The 15885-nt window shown below is 42.2% G+C and overlaps 1 protein-coding gene across 1 annotated transcript; it reads right to left on the reverse strand.

Annotated features, from left to right (window-relative positions):
* On the reverse strand, nt 1-377 carry LOC101053450 (NADH dehydrogenase [ubiquinone] 1 alpha subcomplex subunit 1). Its single transcript, XM_003934519.4, has one exon. It carries the CDS (start codon nt 332-334, stop codon nt 122-124), a length of 213 nt encoding a protein of 70 aa, XP_003934568.1. The 5' UTR covers nt 335-377; the 3' UTR covers nt 1-121.
* Between the last annotated feature and the right edge of the window lie 15508 nt (nt 378-15885).

The following is a 15885-nucleotide window of genomic DNA, read 5'->3' on the forward strand; positions in this document are numbered from 1 at the left end:
TTTTATTTTTATTAAGCACTACGTAACACACTGCATGCTACATAATACACTGTATAACCTTCTAGCAGGGGTAAATGACCACAACTGAGTTATTTTTTTCATCAATCAGGAAAATGCTTCCTTAATCAATGTTCTCCAAACCCTTTGACATGCAGTAACGATCAACTCCAGAGATGTGCCTATCTCTTTCCATCAAATCCCAGTGATACAAAAAATGGGGAACTCTTTTTTCCTTGCCCCCGTTAGTGAACCTGTGGATGTACAAAGTAGCCAGTCCTGGAATAAGCGAGCACACGCCCATGGCGGTGAGTCCGGGGAGAATCTTGAACCACATCTCTGCCCTGTTACCTAGGCCAAAAGCCTACTTCTGGGTCCTTCTTAATAGGAGCTTCTATTGTGGTTATCTTGTTCCTGTCTTATAATTACATATTAGAGGGGCAGGGAATTTTTTCATATGTTTGTATATCACCAAACTGAAAAGAGCTTTGGATGAGAAGACTTCATATCACCCAGAGATGCTGGACTTCGAGCTGTATGCATGAACTGGATCAGACTTTAGCATGTGTCCGTGGAAATGAGGAAAGAAGGGTATATACAGATATTTTGGTGAAAAGAACAAACTGAAGAAGAGGCAAAATTTCTCCTCCCTCTTCCATATTATAAACCAAATTTCATCTAGCCTAAGATTCCATTGACTGTAAAGCATGTGCTGTATACGTACTACCAGGAAAGGAAAAATGCTGCCAACCAAATCTGAGTTTACCTTGAATAATAAACTTGTCATTGATTGAACAATACATTTCTATTGAAGACATGTTAAAATGTGAAAACAATGTGCAAATCCAGATTGATAAAAAACTAATTTTTCAGGCTGGGTGTGGTGGCTCATGCCTATAATCCTAGTACTTTGGGAGGCCGAGGTGGGCAGATCACCTGAGGTCGGGAGTTCAAGACCAGCCTGACCAATATGGAGAAACTCCATCTCTCCTACTAAAAATACAAAATTAGCCAGGTGTGGTGGCACATGCCTGTAATCCCAGCTACTTGGGAGGTTGAGGCAGGAGAACCGCTTGAATCTGGGAGGCAGAGGTTGCGGTGAGCTGATATGGAGTCACTGCATTTTAGCCTGGGCAACAAGAGCGAAACTCTGTCTCAAAGAATAAAACAAACTAATTTTTCTGAGAACTGCCTGTTCCATCAGAGACTACATTTCTCACCCCCTTGCATCCAGCTGTTGCCTGGAGACTGGTTCTCACCAACAGAGTGGACTTGAAGGGTGTCACTTCTAGGCCAGGATTTTTAAGATGCAGGTAACTTCTCTACGCTTTCTTTTTTCTTCCCTGGCTGACATCAGTTGACAGGTTTAGGAGATGGCAGAGCCACAGGGAAAACAAAAAAAACCCCCTTGATTTCTGAATCACCAAATATGGAGGAAAGCCATCTACAGATCCAGATGGAGGAACACCCATCCTGGTCTGTGATGTAAGCAAGAAGTAAACTTTTATTTTATTTAAGGCATATATTTTCAGTATTTATTTGTTACCACAGTTAATATTATCTTAATTAACACACTCTGTTGCTTGGGTTGTTGTAAGAATTAAAGAAATTATCATGTGTTAAGTTCTTAGAAGAGTGTCCGACATAGAATAAACACGAAATTAACGTTAATTATCATTATTATTTAGAATTCTCTTTAAAAATGCACATAGCCTTGGAGAGGTACTCTTCAACTTTCATTTCTGGGATTTACAAAGTTACAATTGAAAGCATTTTCTATACTAGAAGGTAGTATTAAATAACAGTCAAAATTCTGTCTTTTTAGAGATAATTAATTTTAGTCAATCCCTGGGAAGACTAATGATTTGCTCTAAAGTCACTTGGTCAGTCCTAAGTACTTTAGTGTGAGTGAGTTGCTTTCTGTTTCAGCCAGAAAGGGGTGGGCCACTGGAGGAATGAGACTGTGGACAGGGAGAAGGTGTGCAGATTCATCCAAAGATGCTTATTCAAAGGTAATAAATATATTTTGGATACTTGGCACAAAGTCCCCTTCTCTGGAACTTAGCCCTGATGAGCCTCTGTTGAAGAGCTGAGCCAAAGCGGTCACTGATAAAATGTATCCTAGTCCCTCTGCCACGGCAGATGTAAACAGGGCTGAACACCTCACCCAGCCTGAGACAATCAACATCTTTTCTTTTCAATGTGGAGCTGGCTCTCTGAAAGTTTGTGCTGGCTGCCGGGAGCCTATCTGTCACGTAGCCTCATGTCTGGGGGCAGGTTTATGGCCCAACAAAAGTCATGTGCAGGGCCAAATCACAAGAAAGCAGAAATTTTGAATAAGTCAAGGGATCTGGTCTGCTGAGATAAGAATGGGGCAGATATTCAGAATAGAGCAGAGGAAAGAGGCCATGAGGCTGCCAGGACTTCTGCAGCGTGGACCCCAACCCGACAGCTCACCAGTTCCCATCTGCAGCTCCCACGAGGCTGGACTGAATCATGTTTTCATGGTTCTGGTGTCCTTAAAAATAAACGTACTTTCAAAATATCTGAGCCAGCTGATTTAGTTTCTGTTTTTTTGATCGAGAACTTGGCGATGACTAAGTCACTAAAATAAAAATCTCCTAACCTTGATTGCTTACTTGCTGTCAAATAATAGCAATACCACCACAAAGTTCACCTCTGCCCAGGTGGAAGGGGTTATTTAAGCCCCTGCTACCACTGCAACTATGACTTCCAATTTCCACTTCTAAGGGCCTGGGTTTGATGTTCTTCTGAGTAGCCTAATTTCCCAGAGATCATCTTAGTAGTCATTTGAATGGTAGGATCACATTTTTCATATTTCTGCCACGAAAGATCAAATAAACCAAAGTTTTAGATGTCGTCCTATCACAATTTTTCTTTTTGGTGGAAGATGGGTGGAAGGGGAGTGTTTTTTATTCCAATAATAATACATGCTGATTATAGAAATTTTGATGATACAAACTTAAGTATAAAACTTTTAAAAATCACAGTTTCTCCACCAATATATAACCATCAGTAATTTTTAGGACAAAATCCCGACAATGAAGAAAATGTAATCACATCCTGAATTGCCCTCGAGAATTCATGTTATTTTACTGGTTGCATTTCTTCATGTGCTCACAGACATTTTCTTCAAAGAATTTACCAAGGGCCAGAATTGGATTCACTGGGAAATGCATTTGGAAGCAGGCTTCTTTATTCTTTCCGATAACCAACAAATACATTTACTTTATTCAGCCTCTTTGTTCTTCAGGAAATGAAAAGAAATCATTATCTAATTGAGATATCCTGTATGTCATAGAGACAAGGAGATTTAAACCATGTCCCTAGTTCTTTATATTCTGTCATCTGCTTTTTATCAGCAGTTTAATAGAAGCATATTCTTTACTTCCTAGCTGTCCGCTTGTATTTCCTGTTAAGACAGCACATCTAAAATGACTTCAATTCCCAAAGGCTCTGGAATCAAGTTTTGTTTTTTCCTCCTTATTTTGAGGTTTCATTGGGCTCATCACTGTTCTTCTTTTCCTCTTCCCTTTCTTTTTTTTTTTTTTAAATGGAGTTTTGCTCTGTCTCCCATGCTGGAGTGCAGTGGTGCAATCTCGGCTCACTGCAACCTCTGCCTCCCTGGTTCAAGGAATTCTCCCATCTCAGACTCCTGAGTAGCTGGGACTACATATGTGAATCAACACATCCCGCTGATTTTGGTATTTTTTTTTTTTGGTAGAGACAGGGTTTCACCATGTTGGCCAAGCTGGTCTCAAACTGCTGACCTCAGGTAGTCCTCCCACCTTGGCCTACCAAAGTGTTGAAATTACAGGTGTGAGCCACCACACCTGGCCTGTGTTCATTTTCTAAAATGCAATATTTTATTTTGTCCTTTCTTTGGGATAACACTCATTATCTTTCTTGTTCTTATCATCATCCCTTGTTGGATTTAATTAATCTCTTGTTTTATTTATAATATTTTAGTAATGAATTATAAGAGCCCATGTGACTCGCTCCTCACAGCAGTGATTTATTGTTTGAGTGAAATTCTACTCTTTTACTAATCAAGGTAGGAGTGTATCTTTGAGTTTTAGAGGCGCTTTGCCTTCCCTCACACACATGACTTTTACAATTAGCCGCATTTACCACTGTTTTCCACTAATAAAAGGGATATAGTCCAAATATGAAATTTCTTAAAATCTGTTCACCCTCCACTGTGGATTTCTGTTTTCTGAGTTTTTCATTGTGAATTTCAAGTTGTTTTGGAGGGGCTGTTTAGGAGGATAACATTCTCTTGACTGGTTGCCAGCATTCCCATTCTGCTTAATCATTATCATTTTTTTTAACGGGTAAAGATTCATACTTCACTTTTTTTTTTTTTTTTTTGAGACAGAGTCTTGCTCTGTTGCCAGGCTGGAGTGCAGTGGTGCAATCTTGGCTCACCGCAACCTCCACCTCCTGGGTTCAAGCAATTCTTCCGCCTCAGCCCCCCGAGTAGCTGGGACTACAGGCGCTTGCCAAACACCCAGCTAATTTTTGTATTTTTAGTAGAGACAGGGTTTCACCATGTTGGCCAGGATGGTCTCAACCTCTTGACCTCACGATCCACCCGCCTCGGCCTCCCAAAATGCTGGGATTACAGGCGTGAGCCACCGCGCCCGGCCCATACTTCACTTTTTACATGAAGTTTTTGCTAAAGTTTTGCCAGACTAGAGATTATCTACTTAATCTGATCACACTTGACTGCCAAACATTGTAACTGAGGTTCGGAGCTTCCAGTCATAGGTAGCTAGGACACCAGCTAGGACAGGTAGAATATAGGAGAGTCCTTCAATGCTCAGCAAGCAAATACTTATGGGATTCCTACTGTGTGTTGGACATGGTTCACCTTGAACAGGGTGGACACCATCTCTGCCCTCATGGAACTCAGGGTCAAGTGGGGAAGGTGAGCAGATACCATGTGTTGCAATACCCTGCATTAGCGTCTGTGACTGGGGTGAGCACAGTTTTGGAGTGGCATGGACCAGGTGGGAATGACAGAAAAGGGATATACATGCTGAGACTTGAAGGACTAGAAGAGGGAAGCAGAGCGGAGGGTATTCTTGAACCCGGGAAGTGGAGGTTGCAGTGAGTTGAGATCGCGGCTCTGACTGCATTCCAGCCTGGAAGACAGAGCGAGACTCTGCCTAAAAAAAGAAAAAAAGAAGAAAGAAAAGAAAAGAAAATGAACAGAGGTGAGCCCGATGAAACCCCAAAATAAGGAGAAAAAAACAGAACAAGATTCCAGAGCCTTTGGGAATTGAAGTCATTTTAGATGTGCTGTCTTAACAGGAAATACAAGGGGACAGCTAGGAAGTAAAGAATATGCTTCTATTAAACTGTTGAGAGAGGAGTGGAAACCAAATCAAAGCAGCACGGGAAGGGGTGTTCGGAGAACTTTAAGGACTCTATGCAACTGGTGATGGCGTGCGTACTATTATATGCAACTGGTGATGGCATGTGTACTATATGTGGTTGTGGACGGTTTTGGGGAGAAGGGAAAGATGCTACCAGATCATGAGTGGTTGGTGTGCTGTGCTGAAGAGTTTGCACTTGACCCTGCAGAGGCTGAGACGGCACTGAAGACTCTTTTGTAAACATGTAATGGTCAGGTTTTGATTTATAAGAAGTGTTCTGGCAGAGCAGAGTGATGACATGGCCCCGTACGTCCTTTCTCACGTGTAGAGGGGGTTTCTGCCTGGACTGAGGCTTGCTCTAGTGTAGGGGGTCAGCACCACCCACCAACACTTGAATATTCACCTCTTTTTCCTCCTTTCCTTTTCTCCCCCATCCTTCTCCTTCTCTCCTGTCTATCCCCACCTTCTCTCAAACATTTTCTTGGGAAAGTCTTAAAACTTGAATGAACAGTTCGTAGGCAGGTTAAAAAAAAAAAAAAAAAAAAAAAAAAAAAGTCAGTGAAAACTTTCCAACTGTGGATGTCCTATCTTTCTAGTTGTGGATGTCCTTTCTCTCTGGTTAATGTTAAATTACTTACTGGCAGAATTTCCTCTCATGGATGCTCAAAGCACTTAATTTCCCTTTCTCTACTTGTAATTCTTTATCACTGCCCATTATCACCTGTGACAGAGAAAGGGAGAAAATAGAATTTCAAGTAAATTGATTGTACTGTTGACTTGCAGTTCTTGCAGAGAGTTTATTGGTAGAATACGAAAACAACAAGTGATCTTCATGTTTTTTAACCTGTAGATTGTGACCCACGCATAGGTTATTAAATCAATGTAATGAGTTATAACCTATACATATTTTTTAAAACAGGACATAATCTAATAGAATAGAAAATATCAGAGTGCACTGAATATACTGAGCATCAATACTCTCTGGCAAAACTTTTGTTTCTGTTATGAGCATATATGTTTACGGATGCAATAATAAAAAATATGTCTTACTGTGTGGGTGGTAACAACAGTAACAAAATATCAAATTAAAAAATATGAGGTTGGGCGAGGTGGCTCATGCCTGTAATCCCAGCACTTTTGGAGATTGAGGTGGGTGGATCACGAGGTCAAGAGATTGAGACCATCCTGGCCAACATGGTGAAACCCCGTCTCTACTAAAAATACAATTAGCTAGGTATGGTGGCATGCACCTGTAGTCCCAGCTACTCGAGAGCCTGAGGCAGGAGAATTGCTTGAACCCGGGAAGCAGAGATTGAATGAGCTGAGATCGAGCCACTGCACTTCAGCCTGGCAAGAGTGAGACTCGGTCTCAAAAGAAATAAAAATAAAATAAGACAAAACAAGTTGAAAACTCCTGTCCAAGATTAATCTTTTTCCACTGTGAAGATGGAGGAAACTGAGAACCAGAGAAAGTGATTTGTCCAAGCCTAGAAATCAGTGGCAGTTGCAAGAAGTTTAATTCAGGTATCCTAACAGTGTGATGTTTCCTGAACCAAAGTTGACTAATTGCCTAGCCCTAGATGGAGGACTAGAGATTGTGCAATTAATTGACTTAATTTGTCCTTAAATTCACGTTGTGAGAGACAGTCAAATGTTCACCACACTCTGTTATCTTAGCAGTTATTAGAAAACATAGCATGCTTCTGTTTTGGTTTTGCATCACAACTGAGCATTGGATTTTGATAGGTGGTCAGTTTATTTATTTATTTGTTTACTTATTGAGACAGAGTCTTACTCTGTTGCCAGGCGCCAAGCTGGAGTGCAGTGGCACAATCTTGGCTCACTGCAACCTCTGCCTCCCAGGTTCAAGCAATTCTCCTGCCTCAGCCTCCCGAGTAGCTGGGACTACAGGCGCACGCCACCACGCCCAGCTAATTTCTGTATTTTTAGTAGAGACAGGGTTTCACTGTATTGGCCAGGATGGTCTCGATCTCTTGACCTCGTGATCCACCCACCTCGGCCTCCCAATATGCCTTTATTTTTAAATTCTTTTTTTGTAGGAAGCTTTGATATATACAGTCGGCCCTCCATATGGGTAGGTTCTGCTTCTGTGAATTCAACCAATCAAGAAATGAAAAATATTTGGAAAACAATATTCGACAAACTTTCAAAAAGCAAACCGGAATGTGCTGTATGTATGCCAAGTACTACATTGAATCCATGCAAATGAAGTGAGGTGCAGACTTTGTATTAGACATTATAAAGAATCTATAGATGATTTAAAGTAAACGAGAGTATGCAGAGGTTGTAGGCAAGTACTATGCCATTTTATTTAAGGGACGTGAGCGCCTGTAGATTTTGCTATTGGGGGAGCCCTGGAACCAATCCCTCATGGATACCAAGAGACAACTATATTCATGCTTATGTTTATGAATAAGGATAATCTAGTATTTGATTTTTAAGTGCTGAATAATTATTTTGATTCTTTCATATTCCTTAACCATCTTGAAAAACGATAATTCCAGGCTGTTTACAGGGTTTTTGCCTGTAGTTGAGGAACGGTTCAGTCGACCTTTGGAGGCTTCTCTAGCTTTGAGATTCAATTACATTTACCTTTGCTAACAGTTTAGACTTTCTCGTCTATTATCCAAGATATTAAACATTTCTCTTTTCTTCACATAGTATTTTATAACTTAATTTCAGGAAGGTATTGTGGCATAGCAAAGAACACTAGAATGGAAATTGAGAATCTTGGGCTTTCTTGTCACCTAATTTATTGTGTTTGCATTTTAGCAGGTTTAGATGTTATGTTCCCATAACATCTTTGGGCCTTGATGTCTTCATTTGAAAACTGAGGAAGTAAGTCTAGATTATCTGTAGACTCATCTGTTTCTGCAATCAATTAGTGTTTCCTAACTATGCAAAGGGTATGAGTTCCTTTTCAAATACAATAGAAACTATTGCTTAGAAAATTGCACATGCAGATATGAAGACATGTTTTGTATACAATTTTATGAGTGCTCCTGGATTTTTGTAAGCCATTTAGAGGTCCACAGTTTCAAAACCCTGCTTTAAATAACTTCCTGTTTGCCATACAGTGGAACAGATTCTCTAGCTTTTCTATTCGGAACTTCCTAAGGAATTCCTACTTTTGCTTCCTTCCTGTTCCTTTGCACTTCCTTAAAAATATACTCCATGGTTCAAGGACTCGTAGAGCTGGAAGGAAACTTGAGGGAGACAGGTCATTCATCTAATTTCCTTCCAGTCTGTTATCCTCCTTCACACGGTTAGCATCATTCATTTGTCCGTTCAGTAACTCCACAGTGTTTTCACTTGAAAAAGTGATGTGGACAATACCACCTTAAAAGCTGTGCAGTGCCTTATGCCTGTAATCCCAGCACTTTGGGAGGCTGAGACAGGAAAATCACCTGAGGTCAGGATTTCAAGACCATCCTGGCCAACACAGTGAAACCCCATCTCTAGTAAAAATACAAAACTCAGCCAGGTGTGATGGCACACGCCTGTAGTCCCAGCTCTTTGGGAGGATGAGGTGGGAAAATTGCCTGGGAGACAGAGGTTGCAATGAGCCAAGATAACGCCACTGCACTTCAGCCTGGGTGACAGCGAGACTCCATCTCAAAAAAAAAAAAAAAAAAAAAAGAATCTATTTCTCATATAAGAGCCCTTAATTCATTCATCCTACAAATATTCATTGAGCATCTCCTTGGGTCAGGCACTGAGCTCCACGCTGAGGCTGTAATGGTGAGGAAGATAGACATGGTCCTTGTCTCCACAGGCTTACATTCTCCTGGAGACAGAAACAAAAAAAGAAGTTATCAAAGAAATTAATAAAATTACTTCAAACTGTGGTCGGTATTGTGAAAGAAACACACATGGAGTAGGAGAGAAGAATTACAAGGGGGAAGTCCTCTTTTACAGAGTGGTCAGGAAGGCCTCTCTAGAAGGCAACACTTAAACTGTGACTAAAAGATAAGAAAGTGTTTGCCACGCAAAAGAGGAAGAAAAAGGATCCGCACAGAGGGACTCATGCATTAAGGTCCTGTGGCAGGAAAGGATGGAGGGGAATTTAGGAGCTGAAAGAACAAGTTCCTGAAGCTTTGTGAGTGAGGAAAAGAAGGTGCAAGATGGAGTTGGACAGATGGTAGGGGCTAGATCATGCAGGAGACCGTAGGGCATGGTAAAGGGTTTGGGTCTTATTCTGCAAGGCAGCGCATCAGAGCAATTTTAAATGTTACGGCTTTGAGGCCAGCCTGTCAGCGTTTGTACCCCAGCTTGATTCCTCACTGCCTGTATGTGTCAGCTACTTGTTGTACACGACTTCAGGTCCTCTGGCCTCATGCGTCCTGAGGGTCTTTGGCTACTTGCTCTGCTCCAGTGGTCAATGTGACTGCAGCTCTGCCTGGGTTCCGATGGGCCTCGTGTGGACCAACCTGGTAATCCCTGCCTTGTGCCCTGTCACACCTATTGTCTTTTGCCTAAGTGCAATCCTGCTGGTGCAAAGATCTGCCTGTGGACACGAGTGCAAGGGAGGCAATGCCCCATGGAGTAAACCTCAAACCAAAGAGGGAGAGATGCCGGTGACCAGTGAATAAATTCTTCTCTTCTACCCAGATGGAGTGTCCGGGGTAGCAATGGTAATGCAAGACCAAGCAATCAGGTGTGCTTGATGCCATGCTGGGGCCTTTTCTTGAAAATGGTGGTCCTTCTCTGCTTGACTCACTCCTGCATTTCTGAGATTGCAATTCCTAACAGAGGAGCGGCACACATGTATTTATTAGGGCTCTGCTTTCTGGGAAATCCAGGTTAAGACAGGCATCCTGAATGAATCACCTCCCAGGGCCTCAGTTTTCTCATTGGATAGATATAAATTATGATAACAGCACCTGCCTCAGAGAATTGAATATTATATACATTAATCTGTGTAATGCTGTTAGTATAGCACCTGGCACATGGTATGTGCCACAAGTGTGCTGTTATCATTACAATTTATTCTAAGAGAAATGGGGAGTCGTTGAACTTTAAGGAGAATATCCCAGACATCAGAAAATATTTGACAGACATTTTAATAGTTTCTTTCTTATACCTATATGGGAAATAAATTAGAAGAAGACAAGAGTAGAAGTGGAGGAACATTTAGGAAGAAGTTGCAATAGCCAGGAGAAGAGGTCTTACTCACCTGGAACAGAGTATTAGCAGTGGAATCCAACAGACATGGACAGATCCAAGAAATGCTTTGGAGGTAAAACCCATAGAAGTTAATAGATTGGATGGAGAGTAAGCGAAATGGAAGGTCACCTAAAAATATGTTACTCTTCCTGCCATGAGAATGGTATGTTCTAAATCCAGCATTTTTTCTTAAGATTTCTCCCCGTCTCTATGCCATAGACTAATATTTTCTTTTCATCTTTGTTGTCTTTGTTGAAATTCTTACCTTGCTCTTCACTCACACATCTCAAGGCTACAACCAACAGGATATTGTCTACCACCTGTTTTTGACCTGCTGCCCCTTCCTGTGGTCCTAGTGATGAAATCTTTTTTCTTAAATTGCATTTTATGTTTTGGGGTACATGTGAAGAATATGCAAGATCATTGCATAGGTACACACATGGCAGTGTGATTTGCTGCCTTCCTCCCTTTAACCTATATCTGACATTTCTCCCCATGCTATCCCTCCCCAAATCCCCATGCCCCCACCCCTCCTCCATTTCCCCCCAACAGACCCCAGTGTGTAGTGCTCCCCTCCCTGTGTCCATGTGTTCTCATTGTTCAGCACCTGCCTATGAGTGAGAATATGCAGTGTTTGATTTTCTGCTCTTGTGTCAGTTTGCTGAGAATGATGGTTTCCAGGTTCATCCATGTCCCTACAAAGGACACGAACTCATTGTTTTTGATGGCTGCATAATATTCCATGGTGTATATGTACCACACTTTCCCTACAAGAAAAAAACAGCCCATTCAAAAGTGGGCAAAGGATATGAACAAACACTTTACAAAAGAAGACATACAGGAGGCCAAGAAACACATGAAAAAATGCTCATCATCACTGGTCATTAGAGAAATGCAAATCAAAACTACATTGAGATACCACCTCACGCCAGTTCAAATGGCGATCATTAAAAAACCTGGAGACAACAGATGCTGGAGAGGATGTGGAGAAACAGGAACACTTTTACACTGTTGGTGGGAGTGTAAATTAGTTCAACCATTGTGGAAGACAGTGTGGCGATTCCTCAAGGACCTAGAAATAGAAATTCCATTTGACCCAGCAATCCCATTTCTGGGTATATATCCAAAGGATTATAAATCATTCTACTATAAGGACACATGCACACGAATGTTCATAGCAGCACTGTTTACAATAGCAAAGACCTGGAACCAACCCAAATGCCCATCAGTGATGAAATCTTAAAACAGCAAGATACAAGTCTTCAACTTGTGCGCCTCAACTTCCTGCCTTCTCCTCCCTACTCCTCAACTCAACCATCTGCTCTAACCCAATCCAGCAAACTCACTAGGTGGGCCCATCACTCACCTGCATATTTTGCATCTATATCCTCAACCTATTCTTGGAATGCCGTTTTCATTCAAATTGGCTAAATTCTTTCTCCAACTTTATTCATTAAATCCTGACTCCCTCACTTATCTCGATAGAATTAAGTGAAACAATGATTCTTGACTTCTCAAGGCAATCCTACTTAAGCCAATTCCCACGCACCTTTTTTTCAGTCACTGCCAATTGACCCTTCCACCTGTTCAGGCTGAAAAACTCGGAATCCATCTATATACTTCCCTTTCTCTTACACTTCACGTCCAGTTTGTCAGCAAATCCTGTTGTTTTTACCTGCAAACCACATGCCAAATCCAACCACTTCCCATGAACACCGCTCCCATCCGGGTACAGGTCTCCTTTCCCCTGGATTATTTCAATGGCCTTTCACTGCTCTGAGCTTTCTGCTCTGAGCTTGCTCCTTGCAGTCTGCTCTCAACACAGTGGCCTGAGTTATTCTGGAGACCATTCAGATCATGTTGCTCTTCTGCTCAACGTCGTTCAACAGCTCCCCATCTCTCCCAGAGTAACCGAGACAGCCAGGTGGTAAGGTCTCCCTGCAGAACCTCCGACCTTCCCGCGCACTGAGGTGGAGCCTCGGGAGGTCCGGCCTCCCCCTCCCCCGCCCCCCACTCCGCGTTGTGCCGTTCGCAGTGGGGAGGAGCCTGGACCCTCCTGGTCCTTGATGGTACCTGGGATTCAATCTGGGAGGCGGAAAAACGGGCTAGCAGGACTCTCGCTCTGCCGAGAGTTCCTGTTTCCGCTCCCTGCCCTCCCCCACCCCGCCTTTTCCCCCCTTTGCCCAATACATTCCATTTTTCTGACCCTTCCAATTGTATGCGAACCTACTCTCTCACAGCCTTGTGACAAGAACCTAGCTTTCAGCTGAACCAAGGAGAAAGTCCTGCAACATAACGTTCAGTGTCTTTCGTGGTTCTCCCACCCCTCCGGCCCAGCTACTTCTGATCTATTTAATTAAATTTTTTCTGTCACCCGCCTCCGCCCCCTTATTCCTCTGTGGCCTCCTTGACCCCCTTGCTGTCTCCTGCGCACACCAGATGTGCTCTCACCTCAGGGCCATCTGCTCTGTTCCTCTTGGGGGGCGTGGGATTCCCCCAGACCTCCACGTGGATGGCGCCCTCACTTCTTTCAGGCTCAGATGCCACCTTCCCACCATCCTCTATGCTCACCACCCGGGACGGTCGCTATTTCCCTTCCCTAGGCTACTTCTCTCCAGGACACATTCGATCATATTATGGACATTAACCCCAGACATAAAGCACGTGGTTCCCATCTTCTGTCCAGCCTCCATTCGGTTCTTAATCAGTCAAAATTCTTGAGGTGGTAGGTTGGGCAGGGGAGTAGCAATTGGAGGTGGGGAGGACTTTAGAAGTGACTTCCTCCAGGCCGGGCGCGGTGGCTCACGCCTGTAATCCCAGCACTTTGGGAGGCCGAGGAGGGTGGATCACGAGGTCAAGAGATCGAGACCATCCTGGTCAACATGGTGAAACCCCGTCCCTACTAAAAACTCAAAAAATTAGCTGGGCATGGTGGCGTGTGCCTGTAATCCCAGCTACTCAGGAGGCTGAGGCAGGAGAATTGCCTGAACCCAGGAGGCGGAGGTTGCGGTGAGCCGAGATCGCGCCATTGCACTCCAGCCTGGGCAACAAGAGCGAAACTCCGTCTAAAAAAAAAAAAAAAAGAAAAAAGAAAGAAGTGACTTCCTCTTGATAATCTGAGACTTTTATCAGTTTAGTGTCTATCACTTGTGTATATAATTTGTTTCACTTTTTTGTGTGCTTTTTGTGACATTAGCAACTGAAAAATACCATTCTACATGAACTTCGCAATGATATAATCCCAAATTTGACCCAAGTGACTTTTTGCAGCCCTCTTCGTTTTTACTAATTCGTTGTTTATCTATATGCTGTCCCTGAGGACAGATGTTATAATCTTTTTATCTACTGGATCTCAGGTACTGAAAACACTCCTGGCACACAGTATTCTACGCTGCCAATAAGCATTTGAATTAGTATTGAATGAGTGATGGCTCATCCTCTCTCTATATATATTGTACATGATTCTCCTGCTCTCAAAAAACTAATAATAGAAAGATTTGCTTAAGCGTATTGTTAACACATCACTTTGTTAACAAGTCCACAACCAAAAATTTATAATACCTTCCATTTACATAACACTTTGCAGACTCTAAGATACCTTCATATGCATTGTCTTATTTAATCCTCACAACAACTTTATATTCCAGTTTTTCACAGGAAGCTGAATCTGAGAGAAATGGAGTTTTTCATTCACAGCCACAGGAAACTGAACCAGAGAAACTGAGTGATACGTTCAAAGTCTACACAAGGGAGCCAAGATTCAAACACAGGTTTTTCTGAGCAGAATTCGGATGCAATTTTCACTCCCATATCCCAACTCTCTGGTTCTGTATTGCATCAGTTGCCTATATATTTTTTGACTCTGTGTCAGTAACATCTTCCTTGGCCAACGAGGTTCAGGACTCAGAATCCAGTTGATCAGGTTTGTTTCAGATCCTAGTAGCTGTGTGAACCTAGCAAAATTAGGCTGGCTGAATGGCTCTACTTGGTAGAAAAACCAGAATAAGGCTGTCTAAAAACAAATGTTTTCAATGCAATCTATCTGCAAACATCTTGATATCATTTCAGGCTATGAATGCCTGGAACAAAAGACTCTAAAACTCAGTCTGTATAGAATTGTATGCAGACAGGGGCTTAACTAAGTTCTGTTCAAACCATTTAAATAAGTCATCCCATAGCCTTAAAATTACCATGGTCTTCTCAAAGGAATAGTTTTTCTTATTGATTCTCAGTTCTAAGAATGCAAGCCCTATCTTTTAAGGACCATCCAAATTCTTTTTTTTTTTTTTATTTGAGACAGAGTTTCACTCTTGTTACCTAGGCTGGAGTGCAGTGGCGCGATCTCAGCTCACAGCAACCTCTGCCTCCTTCCTGGGTTCAAGCAATTCTCCTGTCTCAGCCTCCTGAGTAGCTGGGACCGTAGGTGCGCATCATCATGTCCAGCTAATTTTTGTATTTTTTTTTTTTTTGTAGAGATGGGGGTTCATCATGGTCTCGATCTCTTGACCTTGTTGTAATCCACCCACCTCTGCCTTCCAAAGTGCTGGGATTACAGGCATGAGCCACCGCGCTCGGCCCAAATTCTTAAATAAATGGCTGTTGAGTATCTACTAAAAGAAAGGCACAAAGCTATTTCTTTCCTTCCTGTTCATTCATAAGCAAATATTTCACTTTCTTGGGATGTCTTTGTATGCTTTCATTGCTCTTAGTCATCCATCCTCATTCTTCTCTCCCATCTTCCGTAGCTCATTCCTGCACACAGAGAAGTCATTATTATTAAGGGTCCACTCTGTGTTTCCTTCTCTTGCAGCTTTCTTACTTTAACTGCACTGCTTAAAGTTCAAAATCCATGTCTTTTTACTGTCACAGATTGCAAATCTTCAAAACCTGGTGACTAAGGGAAGGGAGAGGAATTCCATCCGCGATTTGGATCGGAGAAAGGGAGCAGATGTTATCAGATGCCCCATTTTCATGTCATACAAATAACATGACTCAAACTGGCTCAGGTGCAGCCTTCATAGATCAGAAAGAAGATGAACTGCTGACTTGGCAAAGAGTTACAAATAAAAGTTGACTTTAGTTTGGCACCTAAAATTATGCCTAAACCATAGCTTGCATTTTGATTATCTCTTAGAAGAAAGAAAGAAAAAAGGAAGAAAAAAAAAAAGAAAGAAGGAAAGAAGGAAGGGAGAGAGGCTGGAAGATGTTTTTTTCTTAATGGGACAGAATAAGGCATTCAATTTTCTCCCAGAATTTATTTTGAACTGGGACTTCTCTTACGGAAGAAATCCATGAGAAT

Source organism: Saimiri boliviensis, chromosome 7 (assembly GCF_048565385.1).
Source record: "Saimiri boliviensis isolate mSaiBol1 chromosome 7, mSaiBol1.pri, whole genome shotgun sequence".
NCBI classification, from domain to species: domain Eukaryota; kingdom Metazoa; phylum Chordata; class Mammalia; order Primates; family Cebidae; genus Saimiri; species Saimiri boliviensis.

Coding starts and splice junctions, on each gene's coding strand:
- LOC101053450 (XM_003934519.4), bottom strand. CDS start 334: ATGTGGTTCAAGATTCTCCCCGGACTCACCGCCATGGGCGTGTGCTCG.